Source organism: Leiobunum rupestre, chromosome 10, assembly GCF_980474605.1.
Source record: "Leiobunum rupestre chromosome 10, qqLeiRupe1.1.hap1, whole genome shotgun sequence".
NCBI lineage: Eukaryota > Metazoa > Arthropoda > Arachnida > Opiliones > Sclerosomatidae > Leiobunum > Leiobunum rupestre.
Window position 1 is genome coordinate 14135795 of NC_143393.1, and position 26119 is coordinate 14161913.

Here is a 26119-nt window from a genome sequence, read left to right on the forward strand (position 1 = left end):
GGCGATACTTGACAACGTATACCACCCCCCTTTTTCCCCCACTACAGCATCGACCGCTCTTGACAAATTGCCTAAATGAGAGGAAAACAAAGTTCTTCGTTTAGACTACAGCTTCTTAAGGTTCGTCAACCTTTATGCTCAACTGAGTTTCTAAAACGCAATATGTATCTCGCGATGCTGTACCGGACTTTTGTAAATAATCGAATATTCCAGGGTCCAAGCTGCGGACGATTCCAACTAGTTGATTTTTTTAATTTACAAATTTTTCCATGGTCCTAACCACGGTGGATAAAAATCTCCAGCTTCTTGGATTTTTTTTTGAATAAAGCAATTATCCATGGTCCAAACCTCGAATTATCAAAATTTCCAGCTCCTAAAAATATTTTTTAAATTTACCAGAACCTCCCAAAAAATAATGTTTTTTTAATACAATTGAATAATCCAATTAACCACAGTCCAAACTTATTGACGATAAAAATTAATCCAATTTCCCATAGTCCAAACCTTTGACGATAAAAATCCTGCACTTCCCAGAAAGTAGATTTTTCTAAATGATCCAATTTCCCATAGTCCAAACCTCAGACGATAAAAATTGCGCACTTCCCAGAAAGTAGATTTTTCTAAATAATCCAATTTCCCATAGTCCAAACCTCAGACGATAAAAATTGCGCACTTCCCAAAAAGTAGATTTTTCTGAATAATTCCCATAGTCCAAACCACCTGAGTCTAAAAATCCCGCGCCTCCCAGAAATTATATAAATTTCTTCAAATCTTGCAATCATACAAGTATAGAAAATCCGGAACTACTGAAAAAGAAAAAACGATATATCTAAATTGGGATTAAAAGGGGCTTAGATTGTCGATACCTGCTATTCTGCATATAACCAAAAATTTCCCAGACAGAATAAAGAAATATCCTACTCGAAGAGCTTGTTTTTAGGGTCCAGTGTTAACTTCCTGGTTCATTTTCTATTTCTCTTTCACAGCAAAGCGGAACTTGCAAAACTATTTCCGCGTGCGTGTCTATTACAGGCTGATTTTTTCGGAAAAGTTTTTAAGAGTTGGTGGTTTTCTCGTGACGTCACCGTCGCTTTAGTAAAAGGCTAGTTGCAGGCGGGGGGGGGGGGAGAGGTGCATAATCACGTCATTTCGCGTGCGAGAAGTATTGGACGGCGGGGTTCAACGAACGGCATTCATTGCCAGTACAACCCCCCTCCTAGTAATAATAGTAAACAGAGAAACCTTCCAGGAAGAACGCGTTTTGGAATTGACGCGACGAAATAAAGACCCCTAGATTACGTGTATTCGAATATTAAGCGTTTTTGGCCTCTAGCGATCAATTTAAAATTGATTACAGCGCCGGAAAGGTCTTTGAACCTACATACTTCCATTTCCGTAGAATCTACGGGCCTTAATTTTACAATTTAACGGAGTAACGTGGCGCCTGGTGGCTTTCTTCTCCGTGTACTTCGAAGCGCCGCGTGTGGAACACTTCTACAGGGGCGCTAGTCTATTTTTGACCTATTTTTCTAAATTTCAGGGACCCCAGAGTTCCTATAATTCCTATCAAATCCCATATTTTCAAAAATGTCCTATAACATCCTATATTTTTAGAAAAATCCCCCAAAAGTCCTATAAAATCCTATAATTTTGATATTTTGCCCATTTCAAATCCAGCCACTCAGTTAAATTGCTAGATTTAGCTATAGGATAAATTCCTATACAAAGTCATTCTAGTCTATACTTTTGTTATTGTTAACATGGTTAGCTACTAGTATATTTTTGTGATGAAATGGTTCAATAGTTTCTATTTTTAAAGTGAAAATCAAAGATTTATTTCACTAAATATAGATTTGTTTTTTTTTTAATTCATAAAGATAGTAAATGAAATAGCATATTTAGTCCTATAAAATCCTATAATTTTGTAAAAATAGTCCTATAAAGTCCTATATTTTTAGAAATATAATCCTAAGATTTATTCCTTTAAATATAGATTTGGTTTTTAAATGCATAAAGTTAGTAAATTAAATAGCATATATAGTCCTATAAAATCCTATAATTTTGTAAAAATAGTCCTATAAAGTCCTATATTTTTAGAAATATAATCCTAAGATTTATTCCTTTAAATATAGATTTGGTTTTTAAATTCATAAAGTTAGTAAATTAAATAGCATATACAGCCCTATAAAATCCTATAATTTTGTAAAAAATAGCCCTATAAAGTCCTATATTTTTAGAAAAATAATCCTATTTTTCCTATAAAAATGGAAGATTTGAGTGTGGGCCCTGAAACTTATAAATTAGCTTTATAAACTCGTCTGGATTAAGGGTATCGGGATGCGTGTATTAATAGTAGACCTAATTAGATCACTAGGTCTACTGGGACGACGACGTTGCCCAGATGTCCAGTACCAGTGACCGATCTAATTAGTTAATGAGAAGAGCGGTCACAGCTCGTCGCTTCTGTGTCATTTTCGCGCTCTATTAATTATCTCCGCCGTTAGAGGGCGACACTAATCTAGGTCCCACGTTTTTCGCGTACTTTCACAAATCGATTTCCCCGAAAGACACTGAAACTTAAAAATAGGACCACCGCGTTTCGATCTGTTAATGCGGGTTACCAGTACGAAGATGAACCTATTTGGGAAACCTCATCACGCGCGTGGGCGTCCAACGAGAATTCAAAGTTAGTTTCGACGATTGTTGTGGAGTCCAGGAGGTGGAATGTTATGATGTAAAAGGTACTCTGATTCTATCTGGGGCTCGATTCTAGAATACAATATTTTTATTAATTATAGTAATGAGACTAAACTACCGCGTAAATGCTGTCTTCTAATTTTCTGGTTTTTATGGCTTAAGGGAATGTCGTCATTTAGTCTCTAATTTGTCCGTAATGAGTGTACGTTCTTTTTATCACCCGTAGTGTCCCTAATGACCGGGACCTATATCCAGTCCTAATATAGTCGTTAAAAAGTATTCCAACTTATTTAGGACAACAGACACTTGAAGAAATTAAATTATTAGCACTAAATGTTTTTATTATCATTATATCGAAAGGATTGAGGCATCGATTAAGAAGTTCAGTTAATAAAATACTTATTTCAAACTCACAATAGACCCTTCTGTAATGTGAGAGCGTTTCAAATCTTAAGTTTGGTAAGATTTTCCACACTTAATCATTTGTTATCTTACTTATCCGACAAACCTTCCGTAAAAACATGTAGGGGTTAAAGGTAAGAATTAGTGTAGGGAGCTGCCCTTACAAAAATTGTCTCAAGAACTCTTAAGAAAATCCTCTAAGTAGTCTATGGGGGTTGAACGTTTGGATATTTAAAGGGACGTTTTGAGAGAAATTGCTTTGGAATATATTGGGAAAATATTTCTTAAGACCTCTGAAGATAATCAAATGGAAATTTTGAGAGACAACTTTTAGGGAAATATTGGGAAAATTGGTCTGTGGAAAACGTAAGAAAAATTATGGGAATTTTAGATACAAATTCGGTTTTACTTGGAATAGATTATATTAATATTTTTCGAAATAAAAGGGCCTAATATTAAACTTTTTAAGGCATAGGAAAAAAGACCCGCGCAAATATAACCAGATCTTGTTATATAAATAATAAAACATTTTATTCGGTTTAAATATTTATTAACCATTTAAAGATTAACGAAGAAAAAACATTTGATATCAAAATCAATTACCAATTGATTGAGTTCCAATATTTAAAATTAAATCTAAAATTAACATGATTAAATAATGTCAAATATTTTAACATTCCGCAAAAAAAATCCAAAATTATAATCATTATTCATCATTAATTTCTGTCTAAAATTCTTTGGGAAATTTTAGGGAATTATTTGGGAAATGTTTATGAAATTCTTTGGGAAATGTGTAGGGAATTTTATGTTATTCTTTAGAATATATGGTTTTAGAAAAACACACTCTTTAGGGTTTCTTAAGAATTTATTTTAAGAAACTCTTCAGAACGTTCCCAAGAGAATTCCTCAAGAAATTCCAAAGATTACCTTTAAAAATTTCTTAAGAATTCTTGAGACATTTTTTAAAAGGGTGTTGGCATGAAGGGCTTGCCATTACCCTCCTACGCATTGTAACCCGGCCACCTGTTTAAAAGCATTAAAAAGTCACTAGATGACTTGAGCCTAACCTAGTTACTTTGGTTAATATGAAGATATTAGTGCAAAACCTTACTGCATCATCGGATTTTTTTTAAACAATCCATTGAATATAACGAGATAACGATGCTTCAATAATAGTGTAAATATTACATTTATAATATGACTACATTTGGAAATATACTCTCTTCACGTAGGTTACCGTAGCTTTAAGCCAAAAATGGACCCATACTTGCCGTTACAAGTATAGTTGTAAGTTGTACCAAGAACCCCCCCCCCCCCCCTTAGATTTTCGAGCCGCGCCAGAATTATAATATATTGGTGGGCGCACTCTCGCTGGAGAAATGGGAACTAAAGGCAGATTCACACGGGCTATGTTTTCCTGATTTTCTCTATTTTCAATTTGTACCGCCTTTTCCCGTTATTCTGTCGCATGGGTAAACGACTGTACACACGGACTAAATTTACCGGATTTTACCGCTGCCAGCGCTGCCGGTATACGAAGAAAGGGGCACCAAATTGGTTGGAAAAGGGCACCAAATTGTTTTAGAAAGGGCGCAAAAAGCCTGCCGATGAGGGGGGTGCCAAATTTAGCATCCAAGCTGTACGACCCTTAATCCAAAACGTTCCTACGTGCCTGGAAACTTGAAATCCCGATAACTAATATATAAAAAGACCGACACGACCCGACCCGTTTAAAAAAAGTCGGAAACAAAATTATAAAATTAAACCCGACCCGCCCAAAACTTCAATATCGAAAACCCGACCCGCCTCGAGGCGGGCTCGGTTCGGGTCGGGTCGGGTCGGGTCGTATAAACCCGTCTTTACCGTGCCCAAGACTCATCTCTAGTTGAAATTATTCCGAATTAAAAATATTATATTATATTTAAATTCTTAACGATGACGTATCCGAAAGATGCCGTTGAAAGATGAATACTCCTATATATATAAATGATAAACTCCTGGTATCAACAATTTAAATTCGTAGTTGCTTAATATCGGCTCCTTATTTGCCGCAGGAGAAGACTGATCCGTCGACGGAAGACAGCGACGGCAACACGGCGGTCATGTACGCGGCCATGTTCGGACGCAAGGACATCCTGACGTCCATCATGGACAAGTGCCGTCGCACGATGAAGAACCTTCACTTGGAGAACCGGAATAAGCAAGGTCTGACGGCCTTGACCATGGCGATTCGGGGCCAGCACGAACCCTGCGTCCGTCTTCTGGTCCGGGAGGCCCGACATTTTCCTCTGGTGGCCCTGGAATTCCCAGAGCCTCGCGACCTGGAGCGGGGTCCGACGCCCGGGGCCCTGGCTGACGACGAGGACTGCCTGTTCGACTCCTCCGTCGAGTTGGACGAATTTGAGGCGCCAGCCACTCTCCGATCCGAATCAATCGCCGACATGAAACGGGACCAAATCAAAGAGATGTTCGCGACTGATCCCAAATCTAAGAGGCAGGGAGAGTCGTTCTGGGTATGCTACTTAGAGATTGTTTTCTATTCCTCTATTTTGAGAATGCCGGCCATATTATTATTAATATTGTTCATATTAATAATACAAGGTATTTCAAAAGGTTATGCAAAAATTTGAAGGAGTTGTAGGGGGTGAGTTGAGAAGTATGCCGGTTTTTTTCCCATTTTCCTACGATGAGTTAAAAGAGCGCCAGAGAGCTTCAAATCGCGGCCTACCATCCCCTGGAAGTTGGCTGCAATAAGCGCGAAACCAAGCAGCAGGGACTTTAAATACGGTTCAAATTTACTTTTTTACGCTGGTTACCTCGATTCGTTTACAAAGTCCTTTTTTTGCCGATCACACGAACCCAAACCTGAATGTTCGCGTTTCCCTGCTGCTTGGTTTTGCGCTTGTCGCAGCCTTCTTCCAGGGGCTAGTAGGCAACACTTTGAAGACCTCTGGCGCTCTTTTAACTCATCGTAGCGAAATGAAAAAAAAACAGGCATACTTCTCAACTCCTTACAACTTTTGCATCACCTTTTAAATTGATTTTTTCGAGAAAAAAATGTAAACAAATAAATTTACCGGTTAATATTTCGGAAAATGATTAAGAAACATGTATTATTCGTAAAATTTGAGCTTTTTATCGAAAAAAACGTCGTTTTTGCGATTAATTTTACAATTTTATCAAAAAATTAATCGGATAATACAGAAATATAAATTACTTGATCAAAACATTTTACGAATAATTTTGAGAGCTTTATCTATTGAATAAAAGTTCACCATCCCCGACCACTACTCTTTTCACTCATCGTAGGAAAATGGGAATAAAAATAGGCATACTTCTCAACTCACCCCTTACAACTCGTTCAAATTTTTGCGTAACCTTTTGAAACACCCTGTATATTAATATTAATTAAGGTTATAATTAGAATCGGGTATTATTCTAAAGGATAATATCTTTTCTTTCCGTTTGTTTAATTTCGGGATTTTCTTTGGCTTTATTGAGTTATTAAATTGATTAGAAATTTGGTATTTAATTGACAAATTAATTATTTTAAAATGTCAATGGAATAAATCGAACTTAGTGCTTTTTCATAAATAAATTAAGCACCATAGAGAATCCGCTAAGATTTCTGGGTGGGCTTTCTTCTCCAGCCAATTACGATTCGGACCAGTAGCGTCATCCGAGGGTACCCACTATAAAACGGGGACCGAGACACTGGAGAATATCTCTTTCGGATCCAGCTAGATAATTATATTATTGTAGTTTCTGCAATGGCGCTACCAAATTGGTAGTTTTAAATTATAGATTTAATTTACAATAAAAGAATATTTTACAATAAGTCTCTCTTACATGGTTTAAACATAAGCCAACAATTCCCAGGTTTCACACTGACAAGGAGACGACCCGAGGAGTAACGCACCGATTTTGTTCAACCTCGAGGGTTTGTTCTCCATATCCAAGCATTTTGCCATGGCAACCAAAGATGTTTTTGACAACACAAAATGAAAATTTCCCCATTGAATATAACATAGGAATCTGACCAATTGTAAAGGTACCCCCCCCCCCTGTAATAATTTCAATCAATTTCGAACTTTTTCATTATTTTTTTATTTATATTTTATATTTTTAGCATTTTAAAAAATTTAAATTTTATTACAGGGGGTACTATTGAAATGGGTCAGATTCCCATGTTATTTTCAATGGGAAAATCTTTGGTTGCCATGGCCAAACGGTTGCCTATGGAGATATTTCCCTTTAAGGTTTTTCAAGTTACACGAAGGTCTACCAAACCCCCGAGTTTCAACACAATCGGCGCGTTACACCTCGGGTTGTCTCCTTGTAAGTCCAAGACTTTGTACCCTTATTTACTAAAACACATGTTTTCCGTACTCTATTCCGTTTATTCGAATCAGGTTTACAAATTTGATGGAGAGATGAGACTTCCGAAGGAGTCGTCGTCCAATTGGATCAATTCGCCGCGCAACAATTTCGACGTCGCGGGCAGTCGTCGAAAGCACTCCGTGTCTTCATTTCCTTACAAAGAAGACGACGTTTCCCAAGACGCCGACGACGACAATAGCTCAGTCGGAACTAATCTCAGGAATCCCGCCACGCCCTCGGACCGTCCTTTCAGCGTGGTCACTCGCTCCGATGGTCAAGATAAAGGTCAGCCGACGCCGGAAGGAGCCGAAGACTCGACGATCAGCCCCGTTAAGGACTCGGTGGTGTGGCACAAGAGTCTACGTCGTTTCAATAAAAGGTGTTCCAAAATTTACAACTCCGAATCGTTACCGTGCATCGTTCTGGCCAGCGCCGCCGCGAATGCGCAGAACGGAAACAGAATGGGACGCAAAAGAGGATCGTGGACGTCGGGCAACGAAGAGCACCAGTTCGATTTGAAATCGTTGATCCCGAAGTTGAAATCCAGCTTGGGATTCCACGATAACGGTGGTTCCGTCGTTGCCTCTCGCGGTGACCATTACCATCAGTCGGAAGCCAGAAGAAGCTCCATGACCGTGACTAATTAAAAGTCATTTATTCGTCCACTCTATGAAAACACTTCTACATTGTTGTTGTTGTTGTGACGTATTGTGGTAAAAGCTTGGACGAATAATCGCTGGACTCGAAACCTAAGCAAAATCCCCCGTTCCGCAATTTGCATCGCCCGTCAGTGATCCTACAGAGATAATCGCGAAACATATCTACAGGATTGCCACCAAATTTTCAGATTCAAATTCCCTGACTATTTCCTGTTTTCCCTGGCCATTTTAAGAGATTTTCCCTGACTTTTAGAGGCAAATTTTTTTATTTTATATTTTACTTTATCAGAAGTTAATAAATTTAAATGGACTTATATTTCAGTAAAAAGGTTATTGCAATGTGAAAAAATTCGACAAACTTTCAAGGAAATATATGATAACCATAGAATTTGCCATAGATCTAGAGTAAAAATACCTTCAAAAAGTGTCAAAATAAAATCTAATTACCTGATATTTCCCGAATCTTTCACAAATTCTTTAAATTCCCTGACTTTTTAGGCCCATTTATTAATTCCCTGACTTTTCCCTGACGTGTGGCAACCCTGTATCTATCCAAATACAAACCACGTGCGTAAAAATGTCAGATGACCCGCATTCCGTCGTCTGCTCCGCTGTTTTTAATAGAAGCGAGGCTTTTGGAATTTTAATAGGCTTTAGATTATTCAGGAATAATTGTATTGGTATAAAAATTAAAAGGTAATAATCTAACTAATATAAAATTATCTTTAATGTTTTGGCATATATAGTTGGCGTGAAGATTTACATAGATTATAAATTTAAAAATACCTAGTCAAAATGGAAATAAAGGTGTAAGCTTTGACGACAGTGACGAGCTAAGAACTCTAGGCCTAACGTCGTCCGCTAATATTGGGCACGTGTTTAGTATTTGGATAGAAATCTTTCCAATACTTGACACTGCGGCGCTACAAGCGGCGCTGCCGTAAAAGCACCAAGCGCGCCAATTTGTAATTATTCGTCCAAGATAAAAACACCACATTACGGATTCAAAATTATATTACTAACTATTACCGGAAGTATATTAATTACGACTTACGAAAAAAGTATCCTTCTTAATGTTATTCGCTTGAAGTATGTACCTTCGCAGGCTACAATGATTTTTCAAAAAACGCGTGTGAAATAATCGTCATACAATGATTTTCAAATACTATTTCTTTGGGAAAATATGGTTTATCAATTGGCTAATATCCCTACGCGTTGTAATTTTCAAATTTTACACCTATAAAGGGACATTCAGGGAGGGTATGAGGGGAAGGAGGTCAATTTAAAAAACGACACTGAAACGTCATCAGAGTGGTAAACGCGACGAACGGCGACCGAATGACGTATTTTAAATGGACTCCAACCCCCACAGCTCTCCCTTAAAGCAACTGTTGCCTCTATATCATTGCCACCTGTATAATGACAAGGCCATTGTTATTAGAGATGGCCGTGAATATAGACAATTCTTCTAAAAAACAACTTTATTGGAGAGCGTGGTACTGCCATCTATTAATGGCAAAGGAAGCTAAAATTAAAAATAGCGAAACGATAACGTCGTCAGATAACCATTTATAATTATTGTAATTAGACCACTTATACTCTACTTAATGAACATTAACCTAAATTAAATATCCCATATGAAATATATTGTTAAAAATTACTATAATTTAAGTTACGAGCCAATCAACGCGAGGGGTACTTTTACGTCCCGCCTTTTGGGTCGAAATGTAGCGTAAGTATCTGGTTTGGATTTCGACGCTAGCGACATCTATTGAAAAAAAGAGCTACTTCACGTCGAGCCGGCACTTGCTTTAAGTGAACTAATAGACTCGGTTTGGCGGGAATTTGGTGGCCAACAAAATCCGCGTTGAGCTTGCGAAGGTACGAATTTCATTTTAATGGCCTAGGTAGATACTTCTCTCGTAAAATATATATTATACACTTCTGCTATTACTATTTTCTCGTCTCCAGTTATTTATTACTATTTACGAATTTTTATGTACCGTTGAAAATAAAATATCGGTTTTATACTCGCATATTTCCTTTCATTGGATTCATATTTTTATGGTTCGACAAGAATGTATTTATACTTAAAATTGGGGCAAGAATGTAATTTATAAAAACTAAGTAAAAACTCGACTTCATGGTTTAAAATTCATATTTATTTAAAAACTAGCTGGGGTACCCGGTATTTCCCGGGGTTAGCAGGTTAGCCCGGACGGTGGAGGTCCTTGTTTAAGTTGTTTGTCGTTTTCGGGGTGGAATAACCTCGAACAAAGTGCTGGATGACTTAGGCCTAAGGTGGTGCCTTGGGTATAAGCCTAGCTGATTATTACTATTATTAACTATACACGCAATACAGAAAGGCACCGTACCCAATTTAACCAACTGGTTAATGACCATATTAACCAATAATACTTTCTATAAAGTCATTACGCTCGCCGAACTTGTTTTAATGTATCGCTTTCGTCACGAGATACGTTGGAGTTCAGTTCAGTTTTGAAGGTAACTTCTTTATAAAAAGGGCGACTCGTCGAAATTTAATTCGTGTCTTGTTCAACTTGTTAAAATGTTCCACGCTTTAGCGTAAAATGCTCGTGCATTTTTTTTATTTCAGGCAGCACGCGCGAAATCGCTCGAGCGCATTTACGCAAGTCGCGCGTGGAACTTTTTAACAAGTTGAATAGTTATTTAAATCGCGATTTAAATAAAGTGATTTTTTAAAAAAAATCATTGATTTAAATCAAGTATTATATTTCAATGTTTTTATTAAAATGTACAAAAGTAGGTTCTTTATAAATCTAAATTCAGAGAAAATTGAATAAAAATTTAGTATTAATTAATAATTTAATACAGATTAATTTAAAATATGGTTTACGTTATCGCTGCACTCAAATTATTTACAATTTGTCATAAAACCTTAAAAAATCAATAAAATAACAAAAATCATTTAAAATCCAATTTAAATCAAATAAATCGATTTTTTTATTATAAAAAAAATCCAATCAGCAGATCTTAGACTGACGTTTTTCGAAGTGATTGAAGCACACGCTGGTGAAGTTTCAATTGCGACGAAAGGGGAACCAATGATATACCTTTACCAGTTTGATGGGGAGGATCATACTGGCAGACATAACATAAAACATAATTACAAAGACCAATTATATTCGAAATAAATGTTACTAGAGACCACTAAAACGATTGGCATTTAAAGCAACTGCCGGCTCTATCCTTGCCACCTGTATAATATTAAGGCCCTTGTTATTAAAGATGGCTATGAATTTAGACGATTCTTCGAAAAAACTACTTTACTGGAGAGCGTGGTGCCATCTATTAATGGCAGAGGAAGCTAAAATTCAAAATAGCGAAACGATAACGTAGCCAGTGAAACATTCTAGAGAATTACAATTACACAACTTATACTCTACTTAGTGGACTTTAACCCAAATTAAATATCCCATATGAAATATATAGTTAAAATTACTATAATTTAAGTTATTGTCAAATTTGAAAACGAGCCAATCAACGCGAGGGGTACTTTTATGTCCCTCCTTTTGGGTCAAAATGTAGCTTAAGCATCTTGTTTTGATGTCGACGCTAGCGACATCTGCTGAAAAAAAGAGCTACTTCACGTCGAGCCGACACTGGCTTTAATATTAATAGACATCCGAGTAACTTCATTATCTGATCAATAGATGGCGCAGGTCATCTTCCGTATTTTAAAGGAGTAAATTTCAAACAAGAGCACCCACAGATAATTAGTTATCTCGCAACTTACGGTCTTTGCACTCAAGCTCGCGGGGGAAAATCCTCGTGTTAATTCACGTAGCAAAATTATCCGTTTTCTGTCCAATCGTTAGTCCTTAGTCGTAAAATCTTTTAAAACAGGGTTGCCATGATCCTTTTAATGCAATGATGGTAGTTGAGGTTCTATAAAAAAAATTAAATGGGAAAATATTTTTATAAAAATACTAATTTTTTTACAAGCCCTTTCAAGCTTTTCGTATTAGTGGCAGGCAATAAATTTCACCTAACTCTAATCTAATAATATTTAACATAGATCACTTTAATTAATATTTCGTTCACGGTACATCGTGTTTCAAAGAAGTATGTAGCATAAATTTATTATAAAGGGGATTGTATTTATGCAAGTTGGTCTTTAAAAAATGGCCATCTGCTGTAGCTCGGATCCGCAGACCGTGACCAAAAAGTGGCGTTGTTTTTTCGGGCTGTACGAAATCGACGCTTTTATAGATACAAGCTAGAAGCCACTATAGAATATCCAGTGTGCTTTTGAATGTCGTAAATTAGGGAGTTTTTTTAACTATATCGAAAAAAACATGAGTAGCTCGTCTTCGGAAACCTCCGGCAATGATCGTGTATCTTCAGAATCAGTTACGTTTTTCGCCAAGGATATCTTACGCAACGCGACCATCTTGTTGGTGGCCAACATGTTGGCGGCGTCCGGAGTGGTCCCCACTAAGCATTTGCAAAGTAGTATCAACGTGGAAGGCGGTTGGGGCACCAAAATGTCCAGCGTCGGCGAAGCCGTAGCTATCTTCTCTTTCCTAGTCCTGCCTAGTTACGCCACCCAGACGTTCGGCTTCAAGACTACCTTGTCCGTCTCGGTTTTCATGATCTCAGTGTCGCACTTGAGCAACTTCTACCCGCGATGGTACGTTTTACTAGTCGGGAATGTCATTCTCGGTCTGTTCACCGGAATCGCCATCATTTGCGTGAAGACTTGCGTCGCTAACTTGTCCGAGAAATACGCCTCTGTCAAAGGAATGTCCGTGGACGCGTACACCACCGTGGCCTTTTCCATCTACTACACCTCGCAGTCTTTAGCGAGCGCTGTCGGCAATTTGCTTTCCTACGAAGTCCTGCGCAAAGCGTCCACTTACGAAACGATGAACGTCACTGATTTCGCGCGTTGCGGGTTCGCGTTTTGTCCCTCCGATTACAAAAGTAACGAGAACTTTCGACGTCCGGATGATCTTTATATTTACGTTCTATTCGGAACTTTTTGTCTGGCTGGTGTCGTGGCCAGTGTCGTTGTGGCGTTGTTCGTTCGAGGCAAAATGTTGAACGTTCATAACGGTAAAGGCATCATTCTCTTGATTCAAACCTTGAAAATGTTCAAGAAGGAATACGTCCTTCTTCTGGTGCCTTTGGGACTGTTCCGAGGTCTCATGGGGGCTTTTCAGTCCAGCGAATATAACAGGGTATGATGACTCTACAGTATATATTTTTTAATGCCGACTTTGCAGTGTAGATGGAAGCGGAGATAGTCTGGGGCCGAGAATATTAATAAAAGTTTAGATTGGTCTGATCATAAGTAATATAATTCACATAAGTACGACACTGGAATATATCGGCTAATGATAGTCGGTCATTGAAAAATATGAATTTTATCACACCCTACTTCTACATACTAGTAAGAAATCGCGGAGTATTTTCAGCCCTTAGTCACATTATGATTTAAACGGTTTTTATGATAATAGTAATTGGTTTTTCTAGTAGATGGCGGCGTGAATACCCAGAGTTCCCAAGTATAAATATTTCGTGGGAAAGACGGGGCTGGATGTCAGCTTAAATTTAACTAGATTTCCATAAGAAAAATTCCTTCCAGTTTTTCGGGTAATTTTAAAAACTGCGGTTCATTTACTTCTGATAGTACTCCAAAAATTCGCGTTTAGCTTAACGATAGTTCGGTTAAATACGCATTAAGCCTAAAAATGGCGGTATTGAAAATAGCGCACCAATTCCCGGAATATCACGTTAACGGAAGTTGGGTTAGAGTAGTTCATGGATCGAGCCGCTACCGAGTGGCGTAATTTATGAAAATAAAATTAGGGGTCACTGCGAAGAAAGGCTATAGTAAAAATATTTCTTAAAATCATACTTAGAGGTATTATGTTACTTATGGCGAAAAAGATAATCATTTAAAAAAATTGTGTTGCGAGAATAGTACTTGTCTTATTTATATTTGTTCATTTGATCAAAGTAAAAATAACTAAATTTCCATTTTAACACCTTCCATTTCGTTTCTCCGGCCCCTTATACGGAAAAACGTCAATTGAATTGCACTGCACGAAGAATATTTATTTGTACTTAGGAGAATATCCTGCTCATCGGGTGGCGGAGTGGTTAGCACTTTCGCCTCGCAGCGAGAGGAGCCGGGTTCGATCCCAGCCTGTGGCACTGGGGGAAAACTCGAACCACTCCTGCGTTGAGTTTGCAAGTTCTCTTCCCGCTGGTTCAAGGGGTTTTCTCTCGAGTTCTTTGGTTTCCCTTTCCATAAAAACTTGTAGAGGTAAACGGAAATAGTATAGTGAGTGTAAGGGACCTGTTGGCTCGCGTGGAATGAAGGGCTTGGCACCACCCTCCTACGCATTGCAACCCGGCCACCTGTTTAAGGGAATTATAAGTCACTAGATGACTTTGGCCTAGGGTGGTGCCAAGGGTATTATTCTACCTACACTATAAATAATAGTGAGTGTAGGGAGCTGTTGGCTCGCGTGGTATGAAGGGCTCGCCACCACTCTCCTAGTGCCTTGGATATTAGCAAGAATGTATTTATTTATACTCAGGGAGAATGAATATGTCGAGATTATTTTTAGCGTTTCTCCAATTCCACCCGTTGGGCCCCCCGGTATGCTCCTCCGCTTTAATAAAATCAAATAATACTGCAATCTCATTGGTTCTCAAAAATTACGTTTTTCGACGCGATTAACGCTGCAGCGAGGACGCAAAAAATAAGACCGCCTGCTCCCCCCCCCCCTAGCGCGACGGGGTTAGGGGCTCAACGTGTCCGTCGATAGTCTCGACATATTCATTATCCCTGAGTATAAATAAATACATTCTTGATATTAGCCTAGCTGATTATTATTATAAATACATTCTTGACAGCACCATACCCGAAAATGATCCTTATGTTTACATCGCGTAGGGTTACGTGACTTGCGTCTTGGGTGAAGAATATATAGGCCTGATATCCGTGGCCCAAAGCCTCTCTCACACCGCGTTCAGTTTCGGCTGCGGTCTCCTGGCCAAGTACTCTAGTCGACCTTTGACTGTGGTCATCGCTTTCTTAAACACCGGTTCCTCGCTCGTTCTTCTGATACTTTGGAAACCAACACCGACCGACTTTCCCGTCTTCTTCGCCGTGGCTTGCCTGTGGCCGCTTAGCCGAGCGGTGCTCGAGATACGGATGGCAGGTATTCTGATTTTTTCACTTTTTGTTTGATTATTTAAATTTAATAATATAAGCCTCGCTAAGTTCGCTTACAGGATAACGCACTCCTTTCTAACTGCTTATATGCATTTAGCGCCATCTACCGATTTTAGCGATTTGGTGGGACAAACATTTACACGTGAGAAGCGAGAGTTAGCGTGTTTACGTTATTTTTACACTTTAAAGCTGATAAAAATATCTTAATTTGGAGAAAGTAAGTACCAACATATGTAAATATTTATAACTACATTATTATTATTATTATTATTATTATTATTATTATTATTATTATTAATATATTTAAGCTGGTTTTAATATTTGTAATAGAAAAATTAATGCAAATTTCACGAGTTCTTTTTGGCTTTGGGAAAGGAACAAATATGAAATCTAACATTGTGGATAAGCACAATGTTTAATCCTTCCCATGCTGCCGACGTTTTACAGTGTATTCCCTGGCTGAACCTTATACCCTATGATTTCCTTTTACAACAAAAATTAACTAAAATATTACGACGTACGTGATAAATATAAACAACTAATTCTTCCCAAACAATTCAACACAAACCGTTATTATTTTGAAGACTGGCATCGGTGCGCAACCACCGCCGCGCATGCGCCTACAATTCCAAAAAGAAGCTTGTCTCCTATCACGAGGTAGGTACGTGTTAAAGGCCTAGGTTTTCTTCTGCCTGTCCCCCTTTAAATTAGGCCAACATGTTCAGCGGTTGGCCTACCACCAGGGTATTTGTACTCCACTAAGTTAATTTAAAGGGTGACAGGCAGAAGAAAACCTAGGCCTTTAAAGTCTTTGCTCCTGATTCACGAAAGACGGCTCTCTGATCTGCACCTAATAAAGGCTCAACAATTTCCTTCGAGACAAAATAACAAATTATATTAAAACCTTTTAAATTAAATAAATGCTTTATAACTTTTTTTTCTTAATTTCTGGGAATTAAACGTCAAAAAAATTGGCTATACGGAACATTTCACACTTTGTAACGGCATATTTTTCGGCGGTCTAGAGTCTTGAAAGTTGAAACCTTGCCGTTTCCTAGGCAACTTGGTCCCGCTACGAGAGAACCTAGTGGTCAGATTTGGCGAATTTAACTTTCCCGAGCACGGGCCTTTATAATAACGTAGGCAAATAAATAAGTATATTATCCCTGAAAGCATATGTAGCATAATTACTCATAAGTAAGCCACTGGCTCTATTTCTTCACTAACGGTTTGTTTCACAGATATTGCGTCATCCGTACCCTACGTAATAATTGACGTCATCGAATATCAAATGCCGATTATGCCGTCGCACAATTAGCTCCACGTCTGATAGACCGACGGCCATTATTTTAGTAAAGAAACCGGTTTGAACAACCAAGGCTTAGCAGCTAGAATGAACTACAATATAGTCTCAAGTGCTGTTAATGCAATTAATATGCTAATTAATGAAGTTTTCGGAAACTCGGGTTCTAAAATAAATTTGCATTGTCAAATAAAAGAAGCAGGTTTATTGGAAAAAATAGTTGACAATTCAGGTTGAGCTTTTCTGGGACATCTATAAGGTTGGGGTCTTTGCAGATTCTTTTGAGCCTAGGCCTAACTCTTCTAGTCCACCTTTTTACTGGTTCGTGGTGAAACAAACTGTTAGTGAAGATTTTTGAATGGAATAAATGTACAGTGGCATACTTATGAGGAGTTATGTTACATATGCTGAAAGTACTTGTTTTCCTGTTAGTATTTTTCGTGACGCTGTATCCTGAGAGCAAGTCGTCCGCTCTGTCCAGCTGGATGCTTGCCGAAGCCGTCGGTATCATGATTGGAAACGCCTACAGTGATAGCCTCTGTATGCGACCGAAAATACTCCTGCTTCTGTCCTCGTATTTGATGGCGTATTTTTGTTATGGTTGGGCCGAATTGCGCTATTTGCGGGATTGCAAAACGATTCAAGAAACTGCGACGAAAGTGATCCAATCTCCACGCACCGATCCCATTAAAGAAGTTCGGTTTACGGTTCACACGGCAAACGGATTTAACACCTACCCTTTTGAAATCTCTCTATAAGCTAGTGCTACACACGGCTTAACGTTCGAGATTTGTTGCGAAACATTGAATTTAGAAATTCTTTCTTGGAACCTAGTATTATTATTATTATTAATAATTAATTAACCAAAATATGGCTAACTGGATAATTAAATAGGGTTATACTTACTTCAAAACGCGTCTATACAAAAGCAACTTCACTTACAAAATTGGTCGAGATAACTGATAAAGGAAATTTTTTTCAACTAATTAGCAAGTGTTTTCTTTTAATACTGGTATACTGCGTGTTATTTAAAGACTCTATCTGTATTTGTATTTGTGTAATTAAAAACTTTTCAGATAAAAATAAACTGAACTGAATTGAACATATTCTCTCAATCCACCTCACGGTCGTTCACTAAACTCCTCCCCTTATATGTTGATCAAATCGTCCCGGTATCTAATTGGTTCCAACGCCAGTGACGTGTTTCCTTCCACCAGTCTTTGCACAATGTTTCCCTTACTTAAATAGTTTTATTTTTCTGTTTTATGATTTATCTAATATTTAATATTGTTTTAAAAATTCAATTTGATTGTATTTTACTATTTTATTCCTTTAGTCGAAATTTCTATTACGAAATCCGCGTTTTTAGACTAACGCTATATAATGACGTAATGGTATTTAACGACAGCCTAATTGTTGGTCCTGGTTCCAAGTCTACTAATTTTTCAATAAACTTCTTTTATTTAAAGGTCTATTTTTTATGAACACGATCTCGAATAAATAAATAACGAGCATCTGGTATTCCAATACCTGTACTTGTAGGTGGAAGTACATGTAGTTGACGTATACCTGCCAGCTAGAGAGTGAGTGTGAGTGAGATCTGGGTTGCTGCTTCGAAGTACGAAAACATGACGGAGGAACTACGCGACGGTTTTACGTGGAAGACGGGCTTAAAGAATTTCAGCATTTTGGTCGTGGCAACTTTTCTTATTGTATCGGCCCATAAACCAGTCACTCAGCTTCAAAGTAGTCTCAATATCGAGCAAGGACTGGGGACAATTACGACCAGCATCGGGCACGGTGTCGCCATAGTGGCTTTCCTACTACTACCCACTATTTTGAGCGACGTTTTGGGCTTGAAATATCTAATGATAGTGGCTTTTTTGATAGAATCATTCAGCATTTTGGCCAACTTCTCTCCGTCGTGGTGGACACTAACTCCAGCGGCTATTCTCATCGATATCTGCACGGGATTAGCGGAAGCGGCTCAGTATACTTATTCGACGACCTTGGCCGAGCGCTACGCCGCCAAGGTGGGTCTAGCCCGGGAGGAAATGATAAGTGCCATGTTCGGAATTTACGACATGACTTCCAGCCTCGGATTTATTTTGGGCAATGCTATTCCGTATTACGTCTTGAAAAACTCCCAATTTGAAGCTCCGGACAATGTCTCAATCGTGGCCAACAGGAACGAATGCGGTCCTTTCTTCAAGGACTCCGATTACAACCGCAACTCCAACTTCGAGAAACCCTCTCAAGTTGATATCTACGAATTATTCGGGAGTCTAGCCGCCATCGGGGTTTTTAGTGGCTCCCTCTTGTTCTTGTTGGACGCGTTACCGGTGGTCAAGAAACGAAGTTCCAAGTACCATCATATGCTGTTGGAGACTTTGTCGATCAACAAGAATTGGAAGGGGGCCTTGTTGTTTCCTTGCAATTTCCATCGGGGCTTGATCAGCTCTTTCATATCAGCCGACGTCACCAAAGTTAGTTTCTACCCAAAGTATATAATATTTTTACCATAATAATTATATTATGAAATCATATACACTTGAAATGTCTATGGATCAAAAGGCACCGTGCCGCGAAACTCTCTGGGTTCCGAAGTGGTATTTAACAGGTGGTAAATAAAGTCTATGGATCAAAAGGCACCGTGCCGCGAAACTCTCTGGGTTCCGAAGTGGTATTTAACAGGTGGTAAATAAAGTTAAATAACGTTATGTTATTAATGGGAAAAGTTGTAAATATTGGTATATAATAAATAACAAATAATCAGGGTGACCACAGAATATTTTTAATTCCTTTGAATTATAGGAAATTTACCAGTGAAATATAGGAAAATATAAAGGAATAAAATTGGGGTAAAATACAGGGTATTATAGGAAATTTAATGAAATTATAGGAAAATACAGGGTATTATAGAAAATTTAATGAAATTATAGGAAAAAATAGGAAATATATTATTATTATTCTACCATACACTCTAAATAATAGTTAGTGTATTGACTCGCGTGGCATGAAGTGCTTTCCACCACCCTCCTACGCATTGTAACCCGGCATCCTGTCGCTAGATGACTTGGGATTAAGGTGGTGCCTTGTGTATTAGCAGAAGTAAATGAACCTCAGTTATCAAAATAGCGATCAGAATCGGAGGACGTTTTCCTTATGAAAATGATGAGAAAATCGAGTAAATCACAATCTAATTTCCATCCCCGTCTTTTGACGCGATAAATTGCACTTGGGAATTGTGGGTATAGCTATTTCTATGTATAACTTCGGCCTAGACGCGCGAAAAATTTCAAATTCGAGGTAAAAATGTAACTTCATAAGGAAAATGCCTCCAACATGGGGAGTAAAGCTGGTTTCACACTCGACGGAAAATTAGAAGCGTAAAGTTGAACGTTAGCGGTATATCGAATGGTAATCAATTTTCAGCTCGGCGTTTATTATCGTCTTTCCGGCATATTTTCCGTCGAGTGTGAAACCCGCTTATAGCAGTCTGATAACTGCGGTTCTTTTACTTTTGATAATATCCAAAAAAGATATATTATACATGCATTCTTATGTTTCTACGAATATCTGCGTTTGTAGTTTAACACGACAATATTTCGCTAATAGGCGTACGTGACGTGCTTGATGGGTATGCAAACCATTGGGCTTTTCACGATGATGTTTGGAGTGAGCGTGAGCGTTTGTTGTCTCTCGTTCGGCTTCTTGGCAAAATGGCGCGGTCGAGTCCCTTTGTTCGTAATCGCGGCTTGCTTGGAGATGTCTCTCTTGATTTTCAATTTGGTTTGGAGCCCCGAATTGAGTCATGACAACTACACCGTGTATCTTTTGGCTGTTCTCTGGGGTGTCATCACTTCCGGCTTCAACGTGGCGTTTCACGGTTAGTTCAATAATCATAGTTTTTGCGTAGATGTTTAAAGCGATGGACCGTGTTTAATCATCTCAATTTTGCTTCGAAGTCCTTCACGGAGTCTTGTTTCCGGACCAGAAGGAAGCGTCGTTCGCCAATTACATCCTGGCGGAAATGGCCGGCTCTATGGTGGGCTTCGCGTACAGTACCGTCTTAACGTTAGTACCGAAGTCGATCATCATGATGAGCGTTCTCTTAATCTCAACCGTCTGCTTTGCCGCCATCGAAGTGGGCTTGTCGTCTCGGAACGAAAAACAGTCGCGAGAACAACCAGCCGAGCTCACGCAATCACCTTAAGCAAACACTTCTTAAAAATACTCAATAAAGACAGTAAAATCAGCATTATTTTATGGAGAGGTTAGCGCACACTCGTGATTAATGCGCAACTCGTTCTTCAGTCTCAAGCCCGGGAAAAAACTTAAGTGTGCGGTTTGGCGCCATTTATAACAGTTCCCTAAAATACATTAATTAAACTAAATCGAATTCTTTGGTTACACCTATATAATTATTTTTTCTTTTTAATAATTATTAATAATTAAAGATGCATTATTAATTAACCCTTAAAATCCCTCAGATTTCCATGTTATTTTCAATGGAAATAATTCCAAATCATGTTGTCAAAAACGTTTTTGGTTGCCATGGCAAAACGAAAGCCCGTCGCAACTTTCCCCTTGCAGGTTTTTCAATTTACATAGAGTTGTACATTATACCCGACTTTGAACAAAATCGGGTCGTCTCCTTGTCAGTCTACTACAATTTTCTTGGCAAAAGCGCATATTAGTTCCATTAACGGTCGTAAGATGGCGAGACAAGACACAGTTATATTGTTCCATATATGTACTCTCTTTCAGCGCACCAGGAGCGGATTGCCCAATTGGTTGCACGGCAGAGATGGCCCCTGCGCTAACCTCTCCACAGCTTGAATAAAAATATTACATCTTCACTGCCATTTCTACGTATTTCCAATTGTAATATATTTAAAAAATACTGTGCTTTAGGCTTTATTTCGACATTTTTTGTAAACCTTATCACTGTTATCACGGTTGTTTATAAGAGGGATGTATAAATGGTACAGTCAGAAAATTACCATTTAAGGGGGAAGAATACAGTAAAAACCTCTTTTTCGTTCAAGCTGAACGTTTCTGTTTTAACAATTAAATAATTGAATTATATTTTTCTTATTAGGCTGAACCTTCCTCTAGTGCTTAAAATAATTTTGATAATTATAATATTAATAGTGAACGAGATATAAGGTCCTAACTAAAGGGTATTTTGGGCCCTTGCACAACTTGTTTAGCTCCAGGGATCCGAATTAAAAGGTTACTTAACTTAATTACTTTTAAAATTTAAAATTGTAAAAATTATTTTAATCACTAAACAAGAGGCTGTTCTACACGTAATTTTTTTAAGTTAAAATACAAAATTAAAAGAGTGAAATAGCGCGAAAGTAGACAATGGCCACAGTAGTCTTCCCCCTTAATTTGGTATTTTCTAAATCACGAGTAAGCTGAGATATAACATTTTCAAAATAAAGAAATAATAATAAAAACCCGCGATTGGGCGTGAAATGCCATCTATATTAACATAACGGTACTGGTGCGAGTATACAGCTGTTCTACTAGCACAGTACCGCGTGATATAAATTATCAATAGTTCTAGTCATTTATAATCAAACATGGCGCGGGTCAACAGTGTTTCTGAGTCGAGCGCTTACCGTAACTTAACAGTATGCTTTCTTTGGTCGTTTCTCTTTACCGGGTCCAACGTGCCTCTGCGAGACTTGCAAAGTAGCGTCAACATCAAGGACGGCGTCGGGACCATCAGCTTAAGCGTCGGTTTGGGCCTTTCGTTGGTAACTGTGCTGTTCGCGCATTCTTTTCTAGCTAACCGGTTGGGTCTCAAGTGGGTTCTGGTCGGTGGCACTCTTAGCGTCACCCTGTTCGCTCTTTGCAACTTCTACCCCAAATGGGCCCTCATGATCCCGAGCGCTATGGTTTTCGAGTCGGGTTTCGCCATGGGCCTCGCGTCTTACTACGGGCTGCTCACTTTCCTCAGCGAAACCTACGCTCAAAGAAGCGATATGGCCAAAGAAAAAGTGTACGTCTTCGTATTTGGATTGCAAGTCGCGTCCATGAGCCTCGGTTTAGCCGCCGGCGAATTGATGACGTATTTCATCTCCGTCGGCTTTTCAAACCAGGATTTTAACTCTACGGATCGACATCTATGCGGCCCTCTTTTCATCGACCATCAACACGCCTCCAAATCCAATTTCGAAGTACTGTCACCGTTTTATACGTACATTTTGTTCGGCAGTTTCGCCTTAATTAGCCTGGTCGCCGCTATGATTGGCGCGTTAGGATTGAAGTTACCTTCGGATCAAACCGCGACAATCTTATCCACGAAGGATTTAGTGTTGTCTACCTTAAGACTTTCTACTGACAAGGTAGCGTTCCTCTTGAACGTAGCCGACTTCCATCGTGGTCTCTACAACGGAATGCTGTCCGTTGATATCTCCAAAGTATTCATTCATTTTCGTTAAAGATGAAAGATTATCGACAATCTTGAGGGAAAGATTATCGACAATCTTGAGGGTTTCTATCTAATATCTTATCCTCATAGGCGTACGCCGTTTGCTTGGGTGGAATTCAGCTTCTTGGTTTAGCGGCAGCCACGTTTGGTGGCGGTTTTGCCATCTCCACTTTTATATTCGTGTGGTTGGCCAAGGTCTGGTGTCGTCAAGTTGTATTCGCAATCTCGACAGTTTTTGAAGTCGGGGTCGCGCTGGTTCAACTATTTTGGAGCCCGACTCTGTTCCTTAACGACCAAGTTTTCGTAATCACCACGGCCATGTTCGCCGGAGGAGCTGCCGGTGGACACACATTTATTTTTCAAAGTATGTATTCCAAAGTATGTTTTCAAAAGTGTGTATTCCGAAGTATGTATTCCAAACAACGTTTTCCGGAGTTCGTTTTACGGAGTACGTTTTCCGGAGTATGTATACCAAAGTATGTATTATAAAAACGGTTTTCCTAAGTATGTTTTCCAAAGTATGTTTTCAAAAGTGTGTATTCCGAAGTATGTATTCCAAAGAACGTTTTCCGGAGTTCGTTTTCCGGAGTATGTATACCAAAGTATGTATTCTAAAAACGGTTTTCCAAAGTATGTTATCCAAAGTATGTTATCCAAAGTATATTTTCCAAAGTATGTTTTTCAAGGTACGTTTTCCAAAGTATGTTTTCCAAAGTACGTTTTCCATTGTATGTTTTTTGGATGTTTTCCATGGTCTGTATTCTATTGTATGTTTTCCATTGTATGTTTTCCATAGCATGTTTTCCATTTTAAGTTTTCCATTGTACGTTTTCCAAAAGTATGTTTCCCAAAGCATGTTTTCCAAAGTACGTTTTTTTAAAGTACGTTTTCCATTGTATGTTTTTTGGATGTTTTCCATGGTCTGTATTCTATTGTATGTTTTCCATTGTATGTTTTCCATTGCATGTTTTCCATTTTAAGTTTTCCATTGTACGTTTTCCAAAAGTATGTTTCCCAAAGCAAGTTTTCCAAAGTACGTTTTTTTAAAGTACGTTTTCCATTGTATGTTTTTTGGAAGTTTTCCATGGTCTGTATTCTATTGTATGTTTTCCATTGTATGTTTTCCATTGCATGTTTTCCATTTTAAGTTTTCCATTGTATGTTTTCCATTGCATGTTTTCCATTTTAAGTTTTCCATTGTACGTTTTCCAAAAGTATGTTTCCCAAAGCATGTTTTCCAAAGTACGTTTTTTTAAAGTACGTTTTCCATTGTATGTTTTTTGGAAGTTTTCCATGGTCTGTATTCTATTGTATGTTTTCCATTGTATGTTTTCCATTGCATGTTTTCCATTTTAAGTTTTCCATTGTATGTTTTCCATTGCATGTTTTCCATTTTAAGTTTTCCATTGTACGTTTTCCAAAAGTATGTTTCCCAAAGCATGTTTTCCAAAGTACGTTTTTTTAAAGTACGTTTTCCATTGTATGTTTTTTTGAAGTTTTCCATGGTCTGTATTCTATTGTATGTTTTCCATTGTATGTTTTCCATTGCATGTTTTCCATTTTAAGTTTTCCATTGTATGTTTTCCATTGCATGTTTTCCATTTTAAGTTTTCCATTGTACGTTTTCCAAAAGTATGTTTCCCAAAGCATGTTTTCCAAAGTACGTTTTTTTAAAGTACGTTTTCCATTGTATGTTTTTTGGATGTTTTCCATGGTCTGTATTCTATTGTATGTTTTCCATTGTATGTTTTCCATTGCATGTTTTCCATTTTAAGTTTTCCATTGTACGTTTTCCAAAAGTATGTTTCCCAAAGCATGTTTTCCAAAGTACGTTTTTTTAAAGTACGTTTTCCATTGTATGTTTTTTGGAAGTTTTCCATGGTCTGTATTCTATTGTATGTTTTCCATTGTATGTTTTCCATTGCATGTTTTCCATTTTAAGTTTTCCATTGTATGTTTTCCATTGCATGTTTTCCATTTTAAGTTTTCCATTGTACGTTTTCCAAAAGTATGTTTCCCAAAGCATGTTTTCCAAAGTACGTTTTTTTAAAGTACGTTTTCCATTGTATGTTTTTTGGAAGTTTTCCATGGTCTGTATTCTATTGTATGTTTTCCATTGTATGTTTTCCATTGCATGTTTTCCATTTTAAGTTTTCCATTGTATGTTTTCCATTGCATGTTTTCCATTTTAAGTTTTCCATTGTACGTTTTCCAAAAGTATGTTTCCCAAAGCATGTTTTCCAAAGTACGTTTTTTTAAAGTACGTTTTCCATTGTATGTTTTTTGGAAGTTTTCCATGGTCTGTATTCTATTGTATGTTTTCCATTGTATGTTTTCCATTGCATGTTTTCCATTTTAAGTTTTCCATTGTATGTTTTCCATTGCATGTTTTCCATTTTAAGTTTTCCATTGTACGTTTTCCAAAAGTATGTTTCCCAAAGCATGTTTTCCAAAGTACGTTTTTTTAAAGTACGTTTTCCATTGTATGTTTTTTTGAAGTTTTCCATGGTCTGTATTCTATTGTATGTTTTCCATTGTATGTTTTCCATTGCATGTTTTCCATTTTAAGTTTTCCATTGTATGTTTTCCATTGCATGTTTTCCATTTTAAGTTTTCCATTGTACGTTTTCCAAAAGTATGTTTCCCAAAGCATGTTTTCCAAAGTACGTTTTTTTAAAGTACGTTTTCCATTGTATGTTTTTTGGATGTTTTCCATGGTCTGTATTCTATTGTATGTTTTCCATTGTATGTTTTCCATTGCATGTTTTCCATTTTAAGTTTTCCATTGTACGTTTTCCAAAAGTATGTTTCCCAAAGCATGTTTTCCAAAGTACGTTTTTTTAAAGTACGTTTACCATTGTATGTTTTTTGGATGTTTTCCATGGTCTGTATTCTATTGTATGTTTTCCATTGTATGTTTTCCATTGCATGTTTTCCATTTTAAGTTTTCCATTGTATGTTTTCCATTGCATGTTTTCCATTTTAAGTTTTCCATT

At 37.8% G+C, this 26119-nt stretch overlaps 2 protein-coding genes across 2 annotated transcripts; both read left to right on the top strand.

Annotated features, from left to right (window-relative positions):
* Window positions 1-12478: 12478 nt before the first annotated feature.
* LOC149924478 (N-acetylglucosamine transporter UNC93A-like) lies at window positions 12479-17433 on the top strand. Its single transcript, XM_090161663.1, has 3 exons — window positions 12479-13363; window positions 15091-15358; window positions 17108-17433. Exons 1-3 carry the CDS (start codon window positions 12479-12481, stop codon window positions 17431-17433), a joined length of 1479 nt encoding a protein of 492 aa, XP_090017789.1.
* An 870-nt stretch (window positions 17434-18303) lies between these two features.
* LOC149924479 (N-acetylglucosamine transporter UNC93A-like) lies at window positions 18304-20891 on the top strand. The gene is made up of 3 exons (XM_090161664.1): window positions 18304-19161; window positions 20294-20564; window positions 20644-20891. The coding sequence occupies exons 1-3, from the start codon at window positions 18304-18306 to the stop codon at window positions 20889-20891; spliced, it is 1377 nt and encodes a 458-aa protein (XP_090017790.1).
* Window positions 20892-26119: the final 5228 nt, after the last annotated feature.